Source organism: Delphinus delphis, chromosome 16 (assembly GCF_949987515.2).
Source record: "Delphinus delphis chromosome 16, mDelDel1.2, whole genome shotgun sequence".
In the NCBI taxonomy this organism is placed as follows: domain Eukaryota; kingdom Metazoa; phylum Chordata; class Mammalia; order Artiodactyla; family Delphinidae; genus Delphinus; species Delphinus delphis.
Window position 1 is genome coordinate 25,345,557 of NC_082698.1, and position 14,182 is coordinate 25,359,738.

General features: G+C 45.2%; 1 protein-coding gene across 1 annotated transcript; it reads right to left on the reverse strand.

The window, feature by feature from the left end:
• Positions 1-799: 799 nt before the first annotated feature.
• On the reverse strand, positions 800-13,043 carry INA (internexin neuronal intermediate filament protein alpha). Its single transcript, XM_060034148.2, has 3 exons — positions 11,979-13,043; positions 4,259-4,383; positions 800-2,821 (listed from the first exon to the last, which is right to left on the reverse strand). Exons 1-3 carry the CDS (start codon positions 13,041-13,043, stop codon positions 2,512-2,514), a joined length of 1,500 nt encoding a protein of 499 aa, XP_059890131.1. The 3' UTR covers positions 800-2,511.
• Between the last annotated feature and the right edge of the window lie 1,139 nt (positions 13,044-14,182).

Consider the following 14,182-nt stretch of genomic DNA (forward strand, 5'->3'; position numbering starts at 1 on the left):
GGGCATATACCCAGAGAAAACCATAATTCAAAAAGACATATGCACCCCAATGTTCATTGCAGCAATATTTACAATAGCCAGGTCATGGAAGCCACCTAAATGCCCATCAACAGACAAATGTATAAAGAAGATGTGGTACATACATAGTGGAATATTACTCAGCCATAAAAAGGAACCAAATTAGGTCATTTGTAGAGATGTGGATGGACTTAGAGACTGTCATACAGAGTGAAGTAAGTCAGAAAGAGAAAAACAAATATTGTATATTAACGTATATATGAGGAATTTAGAAAAATCCTACAGATGAACCGGTTTGCAAGGCAGAAATAGAGACATGTAGAGAACAAATGTATGGACACCAAGGGGGGCAAGCGGGGGGTGGTGGTGGTGGTGGGATGAACTGGGAGATTGGGATTGACATGTATACACTAATATGCATAAAATAGATAACTAATAACCTGCTGTTTAAAAAAATATAAAATTCAAAAAAAATTATTATCCAGGTACAGAATACACTGTCTTTCATCATTTGATTGATTTGATTTTCCCACTTCCTGCCATGAACTGTCCACTTAGTGCATTATGTGTTTCAGACCAGACAGTCTGCAGACTGCCGGAAGGCCTTGGCAGGGAAAAAACAAACAAACAAAAGAACATTAAACGAAACTAAATGTGGATGCAGGAAACAGACAACATATGGTTTCTGAATGACTTGGGGGTACACCTGTCTCATTGAACCAAAACAGTGCTTCTCTCAGTTAAAGCAGCAAAAACCACGAAACACAAGTTATGTTGGTGGGATTCATGTGACTTTTAATTCTCATTTTACTAACATTTTACAGTAAGTGTGGGGAGTAAAGATGGGGTGGAGTAAGGGAAAGGAAGAAGCGAAAAGTATTCTTTCAAGTTCCGTGAACGACTGAAGCATGTGCTAGGATAAGAAAGTTCAGTAAAAGCATCATGTCCTTTTCAGCACAGAGTTCCTAATGGAGATGTGTGACAGACATATAGCAACTCTTTAGATCTGGTGCAAGTGACTCCAACAGAGAATTAATTCTGCATCAAACTTGGCACACATGGAAGACTGGGCAATGCAGCTGCTACACAGCTGGGCAGATGAAAACTGAACTCTCCAGAATCTACTTCCTAGCATGTGAGTAGGAGCATGTGTGCCTCTTCTCTGGTCTGAGTATCTCTTCGTCTCCAGCAGGGAAGGGAGACCCCACTAACCATGCAGCAGTGGGAAAACTGTTTGGGCAAGACTCTTTTAGAAAAGAGAAATATTTCTTTTTTGTATTCGCTGGTGGTGTTGATTGACCAGAAGTGTCTTCTTTTACTTTTGGGCAGGAGCATTGTGTCCTGGTGATAACATAATCTATACTTAGCACTCTTAAAAGGCATAAGAGTGAAACCAAGGCCTCCTTAGGACCTAGACTAGTGGGAAGGGGAATATGTGGATTCTGTCTAAGGGTAAAGGCATGAAACAGCTAATTCTCTATCAACACAAATGAATTGCCACAGATAAATGAGACCTTGGCTTTTCCCCTTCATACAAATACCTCTTCTAGCTTATACTACTAAATCTAAGGTCAGCTTAATCACAGTTTGGGATTAACTATGACTGTGCTTCTAAAGTTAAGGTGAAAAGCTACACTCAATAAAGTATTCCTTTTTCCTGATTAAGTGGATTTGAATAAGCTAAAAGCCTAAAATCTAGGGACTTTTTTTCAATATTTTATTTGTTGGGGGCAACCCATAAAACTTATCACTGCCATTTCTTTTAAACTATAGCAATAGGACATGAAATGGACAGGGAGAAGTCACTACACAAATCACAGAAATGGTCAGCATGCATCTAATTCTACCTATTGAGCAGAGAGAGCTAAAGGGGGTAAGTTCTTTTGAGAAGAACCGAAATGTATTTCAAAGGGATAAATACTACACTAGCCTTTTTTTTTCTTCTGAATGGAAGAAAAGGATATATGGAATTGAGGGGGGATGGGAGGGAAAGAGTCCATTAAACAAACACCTATCATTTGTGAAACAGTTCTATCAGAGTGGTGTCAGGTGTGGACCGTGGGTTTATCTTTGGCAGTGACCTTATGTTTTAGGTACCTAGAGTGAGATTAAATAGCTGGGTAATGGCTGGGTATGGTGAGTGAATATAGGTTTTAATTTCAATTCACAGCAAAATGATGACGATCACAGATTTAGTACCTTAGTTTGTACTTCCTCTGTACCTGAATCATCTATTGCTGTGAAGCCTAAGGTTTAGGTGAGAAAGCTGCATTCTTAGATAACTCCTCTGTGATTGCTCTAGGACTGTGGTTTGCTCCAATCTAAGGTGTGGTTTTCTTATTAGAGAAAGTAAGTATTCAATGCTAAATATGAGACTGAAGCCTTGAAAACATTGTATAGTGGCGACAGGTGTTTTGGATCAGGAATAGGCTGTTTAACAAGTCAAATGCATATTATCCTCTCTTAAGCATTAACTTTTTTCAAGCAACAGAATTATATTTTTTGGCTTGAAATGGTGCTTTCTTCTATATTTGATTTCTCGGTTTTCTTAGCAGATATCACTGTCTCCTCCAATATTTCTTCAAAACTTTCCCCTATCTGGGAGGTTTTCTTTGTGGCTACCTTAGAAGCCTCCTCTTCCTCCTCCTCTTTCTTAAGAGACAGCCCAGTGGATGAGACTTTGGAGGTGGTGGAACTGAGGATTCTAGGAGGGAGCAGATAGCTTGGATTGGGAAGTGGATTCAGCCCTGAAATGCTTAATCCACTGGTGCTAAAACGTGTCTCTTCGCCTTCCAGCAGTTTCCTGTAAATCCAACAGAGAAAAACTCTCAGGAAGTCAACTTGAAACTTTTAAAGAATTTAACCCTCCAGCCTCTATTCATTTTAGAAAGATTAGAAAGATTTCGCAGTTTCTTCATGAGATTGAGGCCAATAAATATTGAATTTCAAGGCTCAAAGACCTGGACTTTATCCGGCACGTGCACACACACACTCAAACACACACTCACACACACACACACACTCACAAATCTTTAGCACAAGCTGCGTTTAAAGCACTGTCAAGGGGAAACCTATCCTATTCGCAAATACATTTAAAAAAACCCTACAACTCCCCTTGGTTTCATCACACCCATTTTTGGCACTTAGAGTCTACAAAGCTCTAAGGAGAAGTAATTTTACTAATTAACACCTTAAGTGCAACAGGGATAAGAAGGTAAGAAGTCCACAAAGGAATTGCCTAATCAGCCTGAACTTGAGATTTGTATTTTTTTCAACGTGTAGGGGTACAAAGGAAATGGAATCAGCAATAACAGAAACCAGTGAATTAAACTGTTTCAGATACCAAGCTTTTTCCCAGCCTGGCTTAAACAGCATCATAAAAGCATGGCCCCAATACCTTTTTTTCTCATAACTCTAATAATTTTTATCTTTTTTTTTTAAAAATCAGAAACTCAAAACACTATCAACTCCTCTTGGAGCTTTGTTTTGAAGTAGTATACATAGTGTAAGGAAAAAAAGAAAAAATTTTCAGACAGATCTGGGGTTGAGTTTGAGCTCTTCCGTTACCAGCACTGTGACTTTGAGCATGTTGCACAGTCTGTGGTTCAAGTTTTCTCATCTGAAAAAATGGGAATAATATGACTTGATACCTAGATAATTTATATGCAGTATCTAATATAGTGCCTGGCACGCAGTAGTCATTCAAAAAATAGTAGCTGCTGTTATTTATTTATTTTGAATTTTATTTTATTTATACAGCAGGTTCTTATTAGTTATCTATTTTATACATATTAGTGTATACATGTCAATCCCAATCTCCCAATTCATCACACCCCCACCACCACCACCCTGTATTTATTTTTTTTAGAGGTAAATGTTCACTTATATATTGCTTGAGTAGGAATCCAGGGGGATACCTCACCTGTTGGGACTTTCCATGTTACACAAACCTTATTTTTAAAGTTAGAGTCTGATGGATTTTATTTCAACCTCTGTGCACTCTCATTATCCCCTTAAATCCTTGCAGAGGTAGGTAGACTACTCCAGGCCTAGTAAGGTGGAGCTGGGATATAACCAAGTCGAGGGACATAAGGGTCAGCTCACCTGGAAGGAGCCCGTGATGCTTTTCCTTAACCCCCCCCCCTCACCCATCAGAAATCAGAGAGACTAAAACCACTTATTTGGGTAGAGATGCCCCAGGTGATGGGATCTGCTTGGGTGAGCATGCCCTGTGACATACCTGTAAGCTGCTATCTCAATGTCAAGAGCCATTTTGACATTGAGCAAGTCCTGGTACTCCCGAAGGTGACGGGCCATCTCACTCTTGGTGTTCCTCAGATCATTCTCCAGCTGCCCAATGTTATCCTGAAAAGCAAGACATGTCCAACATATTTAGGCCAAAGCAGCTGGCATTCATGGAGACTGAGACTGAGATTGAGAAAGCAAGGATTCTCAACCCTGCCTACACATTAAAAATCCAGACCTGTCCCCCAGCCCAGATTCTGATTCATTTGTTCTAGGGTGGGGTCCCAGCATCTGCATTTTTTCATAAAGGTCCCCAGGAGATTTGGATACATTTCTACCACGGAGCACATGGTTCTAAACTGAATACTGGGGAAATATTTATTTTTTACTTACTTACCGTCCCTCCCTTGCTTGTTGTATTACTGCTGAATCACTCAGTTGTTACATGTACTTTCCCAAACCAAAGGCTCAGGTTAGGAGCTCAGATTCAGAAAATTCCAACTGTGGACAGCACAGAGGGGATGGCAAGTCTTCTCTGCCTCCATTTGTTTTGATGGTTTCCTGGAAGTCTGCTACTCAATCACTTTACTGAAAGCATTTTCATGACAGATAGGAGGAAGCATAAACATTCCAAGGAATTTTTTTTTAATCCAAATGGCAGATTGAAATTATAATATTTTTTTAAAAGGAAACTAAGTTCATATAATACTTTTGCTTTAAGTTCCTCCAGGTGCAAACCCAGGCACAGAAGAAAAATAGCTTTAAATCTGTGATTCTTGAGAAACCAGAGGATCTTTTAAAAACACAGTAGATCCCATTGCTCATCTTCCTAAAACCCTCCAACAGCTTTGGAATTAAGTCCAAACTCCTCAGCATGGCCTCTACTCTTCCCCTTGCTCAATGTGTTTCAGCTACCCTGGCCTTCTCTTTTGCTCCTTAAACTTACCAAGTTCATTGCTATCCCAGGCCCTTCAGGCTAGCTATTTCCTCTGTTTGGAATGCTCTGTGGTGGGTCTTCACATGACTGACATCATGTCATACTAGATTCAGTTCAAATGCCCTCTACTCAGACAGGTCTTCCTCAGCATCCAGTTTAAGTACCCTTTCCACACCGATCTAGCACGTGATTTTACCTTAAACCAGGGCAGCTGCTAGCCCATGAAGGAACTTTGTGTAAATTAGAAAAAGGCACCTCCAGTGGGAAGACAACTTAGAAAAAAGCCCCCACTTGAAACTGGCCACTCTGATTTTTATTTATTTATTATATGTAAAAAATAGATTTATTTATTTATTTTTGACTGCGTTGGGTCTTCGTTGCTGCGCGCGGGCTTTCTCTAGTTGTGGCGAGCGGGGGCTGCTCTTGGTTGCAGTGTGCGGGCTTCTCATTGTGGTGGCTTCTCTTGTTGCGGAGCGCCGGCTCTAGGCGCGTGGGCTTCAGTAGTTGCAGCACGCGGGCTCAGTAGGTGTGGCTCGCGGGCTCTAGAGCGCAGGCTCGGTAGTTGTGGCGCACGGGCTTAGTTGTTCCGTGGCATGTGGGATCTTCCCGGACCAGGGATCTAACCCGTGTCCCCTGCATTGGCAGGCAGATTCTTAACCACTGCACCACCAGGGAAGTCCCCACTCTGCTTTTTAGCTCTTCTCATTATCTGGGTAATTCCTTGTTGTGGTGGGCTGTCCTATGAACGTAGGATTTTTAGCAGCATCCCTGACCTCTATCCACTAGATGCCAGTAGCGCGTGCCCTGCCTCCCAGTTGTGAAAATCAACAATGTCTCCAGACACTGCTAAACGTCCCTGGGAGGGTGAATCACTATTAGAGAACAATTGAACCAGGATGTAATTTACATGGAAACCTGGACCCCTTCTGTCTAGTTCACCTCTGGAAGCCCACAGCCTAGCACAATGCACACTGTAGATGCTCAATGAATGACTGTTGAATGAATGAATGATGCTACATAAGCATTTATTTTCTTATTCTGAGCAAATAATTTATATAATTCAGTTGCAACTCTGTCAACATGAAGAGCACAATGACTGAGAGTTATTTTTATGAAGTAGTGATGCAGATAAAAATATCAGAAACCTCAAGAAAGTAAGAGCTGAGGAACCTTTGAACTTCCCTTGTGGGGATGTTGAAGCAATGGTGAAAGGCAGGGCTGACACATTGGGGGTACAAACTTCCAAATCAAGAGAATCTGCAGAAAGAACAAAAATTCATACCACCTACCTGTTCTATAAATATTGACAGGAATACCACAAAGAAGAAACTCAATTAACTGATGGGTACAGAGCAAGGGATGATAAGCAGTGGGGAAAATACATAATACACTGGACAGTGATGAAAATATTCCAAAGTGTGTTAAGAGATCATGAGAGTTTAAAAGGATTTTTACCAAGAAATTTTACTGGATGGTTGCTATATTTGAGGTTAAACTAGCTACAAGCAAGTCTGCTAGTGACGCATTAGAGGTAAGAGAATCAATATTATTGTGGTAAGGGGGAAAAGCATCTAGGGTGAAGGAAAAAGGAGAAAGGGGAGGGAGTATACTCATTATGCAAAGGAGCAAGAGAAATGTTATATGAGGAAAAAAAGAGGATTTCATCAGGATCTTTGGGTTGCATTTCTTGCCCTGCCACAAACATCTAACATACCTCAGTCAGTCTTCTATATTTTAGTTTCTTTGAAACTTCCATTTCTGTATATGGGAAATTACAGTGTTTATTCTTTTCTGAGGTGTTCTGAGATCCTCAGGTTAGGATGCCAATTTAATGTACCTCACATTATTATGTGATGAATCCATTATCTGTTAAATTAGATAATAGGCATTAGAACAGCATTTGGCACCTAGGAATGCTCAATAAATTTTAGTGATTTTTAATATTGTTAATATCTCTACCCTTGTTAACTCTCTACCCTTATAATGATATGGACAAATTAATCACGAGCCCTCCCTACAACCCTTTAGATAACTAAGGAAGGCAACGTAAAATAAAATTTTAATGTTGGAGAGTTGGAGGCAAACCCCTTAAAGCACCACGTTATTATTTTTTGTTTGTTTTTCACGAAGATGTACATCTCCGTAACAGATTTTTTAAAAATCACAATTTTAAATAAAAACCTTTCTAAAGTGGCTTGTAGTACTCTTACCTAGGACACTAAACACAATGCAACCTTTCTCAGCAACTAAGGATTAAGATAATGATCAATTATTTTTCTATAATACTGTGATGTGATTTTTAGGTCAACTAAGATATATCAGACTGTTTATTTCTATCCTAAATGGCCCCTTAGAGCAGTATTTTTTATAATTTTTAAAAATTTTTTAAAATTTTATTATTTTTTATACAGCAGGTCCTTATTAGTTATCTATTATATATATATTAGTGTATATATGTCAATCCCAATCTCCCAATTCATAGAGCAGTGTTTGAGTTAGTGTTTGCTATGTATTGGTTTTCTTTGTCCTGAAAGTTTAACTGATCTGTTTCTACTCATTCTTGACAATGCCTGACTCCAGTGGCTCCTCTTCTTTATCTTGCTGCAGGCTTGAAATCCAAATAGCAAAGTACTTTAGAATCATGTAAAGTTAACAATAAACAGGCTGGGAGCAGCAAAAGGGCCAACTTCCCAATATGTGATTTAGAGATAGACATTTTGTCACATCAGCAGGTTAATTAGGTCCTTTTTAAAAAAATTATTTTTGTTTCACAGCTGTGTTTTCTGAATGAGAGGTTGTTGGGGACCTGAGTTCCAGATAGCTGAAATTTCCTTAAACTTTTCTGTTACACATTTCACGTCTATTTTATGGATCAGTGTAGACAGAAAGCACGACTTTGCTCCTGTTAGAAGGAACTGTGCTGACTGCTGACCACTGCTCCTCAGTGTCCAGTCTCTGGTTTGCACTCTCTTCCCCACACCAGGCTGTCTTGCATTGCCCTTCAAAAGCCCTGCCAAAGATGGCCTCCAGCTCGGAATGTGAGCAGAGCGCTGCAGACTGCTCCCTCCCCCAACCACGCAGCTACTGCTGGATTAGCCTGAGGGAGTGGGAGAGAGGCACTCCCAGCTCCAGCGGGGGTCTCTCCTGGAATGGCTAAACCAAGTGCTGAGCATCTTCCTCAGGGCCGGAAGGAAGGATGTGGGCTGGGAGTAAAGAGAGAGAACTGGCCACACTAGCATCTGCAGTGGAGCATAGGAACAACAGACAGTGCTGTGGGTTTCATCACTTTGAGGGGCCCTCAGCCAGGTGAGCAGTAATGAGTGCGGCACTCACTGATTGAAAGAGGCTGTTCAGAATTACTGCTCTGCCTGATAAATGAAGGTGGGGAGAGAGGATTTCTATATATGGTACACTCACAGGTCACTGTGCTGCCTTTTCTCACGCCTATCTTTGCTTCATCCCATATTTTTATTTCCTACCATACTTTAAAATGTTGCATTATATGTATTTCTATAGGCTGATTTACACTGGGAAATGTGGTTTAAGTCAATGCACACCCAAATCAGTCTGAGGAATGACGGTGCTTTTATCGAAATTGCATATTCCTGGGCCCCACCTGCAAACTGCTGAATCCCTATCTTTGGGAGTGGGCCTGAGAATCTTTCTGTTAAGCGCCCAAGTAACCTTGGTGGGTCAATGGGTTTAGGAACCACTATTTTTTTTTTTTCTGTAAAGGCTCTATCAGGATGGCCCAGGTGACAATAATACAGTGAGGTAGAGGGGGCAAAAACAGAACAAAAGAAAGCAAAAAGCACATGGATGAGTTGGAAAAAAAAAAAAGAGAGGGACCAAATGAAGCTTTTTTCTTGAATTCTAATTTCAGAAATGGATCTATCAAGCTATAGATTTTTACTCAGCCACTGCCACCCCCAATCTCCAAGGGGCCAGCCCTTTCCTCCTATTTAATTAGGCTGCATTCCAATCTCATACTGGAGAGAAGAGGGCAGACTTGGCTCATCTCCCTGGAGAGCATTAACTAATGGTGTGATCTTGATTGTTCAGCAAGGTCTTTCAAGGAAAGCTTCAGCTTTCCAAGACTGACCACAGTATAGGGCCAGGGCCCCCAGTACCCTGCAAAAATGTCCTTCGACATCTTTGGCAGAGCAAGAACTCTAATGGTGGTGAAGCAGCTATGCAGGAACCAGAATCACCCTGTGTCAGAAATGGAAAACCTTCAGCTAAAGAGGGTGGCTCTGTTTGGCTTCTGAGGACAACAGTCCTAACTCCTCATAATTTTTCCTGTTACCTTATTCAGGCTCTCTCATACACCACTGTATACTTATTATGTCACCTTGAATCATTCATCACCCTTTCAAAAGTGTGATAAGCTTTCTTTCCTCAAATAGGCTGTTAGCTCTCAGGAGCAGGGAAAATGTGACTTTAATGGGGCCCTCCTCTGCCTCTAAGAGGGTGGCAAACTTGCAAAAGAAGATGAGCCTACCACTAATCTCTGAAGCAGAAGAAAGAACAGCCTCCATTACTGCAGTGAAAGGGGAGGGGGAGGGGGTTAGAGGGCAAGAAAACAATGGCTGAATCTCACTGTGGAGGAGGCTTTTCATCTCAGTCAGCACTGCTAAGACTGCTACAGAGAATAGCCCGATGACTCCCTTGTGGCTTCAGGACTTCAGGATCCTTAGGTGAAGATGTGAGCCCCACCTCAGCCTTAGGTCCTAAGAGGTAGGTAGGATACACACACACACACACACACACACACACACACACACACACATATACATATATACATATATATATATGTATATATGTTGTCTGATCTTCTCTTCCATTCAAAGCAGGTCCACTGAGGCTCTGAGGCTAAAGCTGACGGGGGCAGCACTGCAGAGCTGCAGAGGCTGCAGTTTCTGGTGTTTTTTGTTTTCTGCAGACTACATCTCCATGACCCTACTATTGTCTAACACTGAAAGCCTTTTAAAGCAAACAAAACAAGCCAGACAATACTGTCACTACCTCTCAGAATACAAGGGCTATAATGAGCAAACAGAGGACATGGCAAAGCCCAATTCAGATGGAGGTTGTGGGTAAGTTATCCTTTTTAGAGAAATACTGGGCTAGCCCTCCAGAAGACCACCTAACTCATCCTTTGAAGCTTCTAGAAGAAAACATGAAGTCTCAATTAACTAAATGTGATTAGTTCAGGCCGTCTGGGACCTAGGCCACAGAGTGAAAAGTTCAAGTTACAGATATTGAAGTGGAATAGAAGTATTTGAATATTACTGTAATTCCAAACACCAAAACAAATGGTCTAAGCAAGCTTCCTTCCTTTATCAAAGGGAGTAACTTATAATGAACAGCAAATACTGCACATCAATAGCTCCAGACTCAAATAGCATTTTGAGGTTTCACTCCTTTCCTGATTGTATTTTATTAATGTTCCCAAACCCCATTAATTTTATCAAATGTAAACTTTGATCTTGGCTAGAATGAATTATTGCAAGTTTCCGAATTATTAGCATTCTATCCCATGGAATTTTTATTGCACCTTGAAACAGAACCACACTATTTAGATTCTTTTCTACACTTTCCTCCTGCCTCTGTGTCCTTTGTGGTCATAAGCCCAGAATGTTCTATGTGGTAAAACTGAAGAGGCAGTGGCCTTTGTTTGTAGAGAAAAGGAGGAAAGAGCCAATCGATACCTTCACAGGGGCTTAGAGGACAGGCAAAGACGGAAAAAAAATAAGTGACCTATAACAAAGATGAACCCATCTCTGTGATTTATCACATGCACTTAGGATGGAAGAATGTTAAGGAAATGGGCATGTTCGAGTGGGATTTCACTGCTGCTGAGCAGATTAAGTGGTTTTTGATAAGTGCTAAGCCATCCATGAAAGTGAAAATTGATGCTGTCCACGAGGTGACCTTTTTGATTGCAGGTAGCCAAGACTGATGTGTTGGTGTTGCAGAAGAAAAAAAAATCAAAGCAGTTAATTGCCTAGAGACTCATAACTGGGACATGAGACAAGAGGGAAATTCTGAGATGGGAAGAACGAGAGATCAGCACCGAGGACAGCGACCGACCACTCATTTGCTGACGACTGCAAAGCTTTTAGGAAGTAGTAACATTACTCCGTGGAGGAGGGAACCGTGTATCTGTGTTGGGGGAGGACAGAGCAGAGCGGTTATTACTAGCCCAATCACTCATCTTGTTGGCTCCCAATCTCTACTCCTTTGAGGGCAAAAGTCAAGACAATGGGATAGAACCCTTCCCAGTTTAGTCCCTCATTCTTCCCCCAACCCAAGGGCAGGACTATTTCCAGGGCGCACAGAAAGCCTTTCAAAGTCAATCAAACAAGCCAGACAGCGGAAACAGCACCACGAGCCATGGAGAGGCTGTGACCCACCCCCGTTGGGCTCACTCCTACTTTGGGTGGGTGTTGTTCTTCAGGTCGCCAGCGTGTTTATGCCCACTCGCTGACAGGGAGGCATGAGGTAGATTTTAAGACTCCGAAGAACAGAAGCTTGAGGGCTTCTTTGTTAGAAGGGCTTGGATAGGGACGTTAAGTGAGGGGCAGGGAAAGAGGGCGTCCAGGCCCCTAAAATTAGCGAGAGAGGCTCCAGGGCTTTTTGTTTGCTAATGCCTCCAGGCGGGGCTCTTTCTGTCCCCTCCCTTATCCTCTCCTTGGTTTCTAGAGCCCCAACTGTGCGGGAAGTATGCGCGGGAGAGAACAGGACTCCCCTCCCTACGCAGCGTTCCAACCTTTACCTGGTAGCTGGCCACCTCGGCACTGTGACGCTCCTCCAGCTCCAGGATCTGCCTTTCCAAGGACTCGTTGGCCCCGCGCAGCCCCTCGATCTCGATGGTGCGTGCCTGCAGCTGGCGCCGGTACTCGTGAATCTCCTCGCGGCTGGCCCGGATGGCCTCGGTGCTGCGCGCCGCCTGCTCGTTCAGGTTGGCAAACTTGGACTTGTACCACTCCTCAGCTGACTGCAGGTTCTTGGCGGCCAGGGACTCATACTGGGCGCGGATCTCCCTCAGCGCCGAAGTCAGGTCTGGTTTAGCCACAGCCACGTCCACCTCGGCCGCGGCCTGCGACGACGCCTGCAGCGTGGCCAGTAGCTCGGCCACCTCCTCGTCGTGCACCTGGCGCACGAAGGCCAGCTCGTCCAGCAGCGACTCCACCTTCTTCTCCAGATCCAGGCGGGCCAGCGTGGCGCCGTCCACGTCGCGCTGCTGCGCCTTCAGGGCGCGCTCGGCCCCTTCGCGCCCTCGGCTCTCCTCCTCGCAGCGTGCCCGTAGCCGCTGCACCTCCTCCGCCAGCCCGTCGCGCTCCAGCAGGGCTTGCGCGCGCGCCGAGCTCGCCTCCTCCAGCTGCGCGCGCAGCTCGCGCAGCTCGCGCTGGAAGAGCTCTCCGAGGCGCGACGGCTCGGCGTGGCGCTGCCGCAGCGCGGCCAGCTCGGCCTCGAGCGCGCGGTTCTGCGTCTCCAGCTGGTGCACCTTCTCGATGAACATGGCGAAGCGGTCGTTGAGGCCCTGAAGCTGCTCCTTCTCGTTAGTGCGGATGATCTTGTACTCGTTGGTGCGCGCCGCCGCCTGACTCAGGTCCAGCCCGTCGGACGCCGGAGACCGGCGGTAGGCCAGGCCCAGGCCGAGCGACGAGGCCGAGGAGCAGGCAGCCGAGGAGGCCACATTGCAGCGGGACAGCGACTGCGAGCGGAAGCTACCCGCGCCGCCGGCCCCGGGGAGACGCGAGGACAGGCGCGAGCCGTCTCCGAACACCTTGCGGTAGGAGGAGGCGGCGCCCAGGTAGTGCTCCGAGCCGAAGCTCATGGTGCCGGGACCAGGACCGGGGGAGCGGCTGCGCTGGAGCTGACGAGGAGAAGAGAGGTGAGCCGGCCGGGACGCGGCGGAGCAGTGTGCACCGGCTTTTAAGGCGTGGGGTGGCGGGGTTGGGGGGGTGCCTGGGGCGGCGCGTTGTGGGCGGAGCTCCTGCTCCGGGCCTGGCGGAGAGAGGGAGGGGGGGCATCCAGGAGCGGGGGCGGGGAAGCGCAGTGACTACCGCAGCTGCGCGCGCCACGGACCGAGGGCGCGGGGACAGAGCCATTTGCGTAGGAGCCACCGCCTGTCTGAAGCGCCCGTCCCCGAGAGTTATCTGGTTTGGAAGTGACTTGTGCGGAAGGGTGCCTAAACGATGGGGGTTTCCCATCCGGAAACCACACGGCTCCATCGCGTCCTTTGACCCTGTCCTCCTTGCCCCCTTTATTCCACTGGGAGGTTAGTGTTTTCTGGGAGGTATGCTGTACGCTCATCGCCACCCTGGAGCTCCCGAGCGTGAGGCCCTGTTTTTCCAGACAGAATGTGGACCCTCAGGGCGCGGCTTTGGCCCCTCCCTCTGCCCGCTTGGGGTTCCCAGGGGAGAAGTGGGTCTACGTCAGAGAGCATCTCATCAGCTGTTCCTCTGCAGCTCTCCGGAGCGCCCGGGGTTGGGTGGCTGTGCTGAAAGCCTGCGACGCCCGGGAAGAGAGGGGAGGAAGGAAAAGGGAGTGGGCCTGAGTTGCAGAGACTGGAGAGAAGCGGAGGAAAGAGCTGGGATGGCCACGATGAACAGAGCTGAGGTGCCCCTGCCACTTGTATAAGCGTGCTCTCCTGTTCACCACGGTCCCCCGCCACTCTCCATTGAATAACGTCCACCTTCTTAATTCATTTACTTTACCTGTCTCGCCCTGTAGGCAGGCATTTGAGATTTCAGTCTGTGTAAATGTTCATCTGGTTTAGGGAGGGCCCCTTCTTGTGGAGATCTGTCTTTGGACAAAAGAGGTCCCTGCAAACAGATTAAACTCCAAAAGTGGGGAAGAGTGCTGATGACTGAGCTGGCCTCCTTCACCACACAGTGGTGGGTTTTCAAGAATGAGATCTGTAAAGATGAAGGCTGGGAGGAGGTCGGGTGGGGTCTTCAAACTTATAATCTC

Excerpts from the sequence above, each read along its gene's own strand:
- INA (XM_060034148.2), bottom strand. The coding sequence starts at position 13,043 with ATGAGCTTCGGCTCGGAGCACTACCTGGGCGCCGCCTCCTCCTACCGC. Across the intron at positions 4,384-11,978 it reads CCGAGGTGGCCAGCTACCAG|GATAACATTGGGCAGCTGGA; the intron begins GTAAAGGTTGGA and ends CTTGCTTTTCAG. Across the intron at positions 2,822-4,258 it reads ATTGAGATAGCAGCTTACAG|GAAACTGCTGGAAGGCGAAG; the intron begins GTATGTCACAGG and ends TTGGATTTACAG.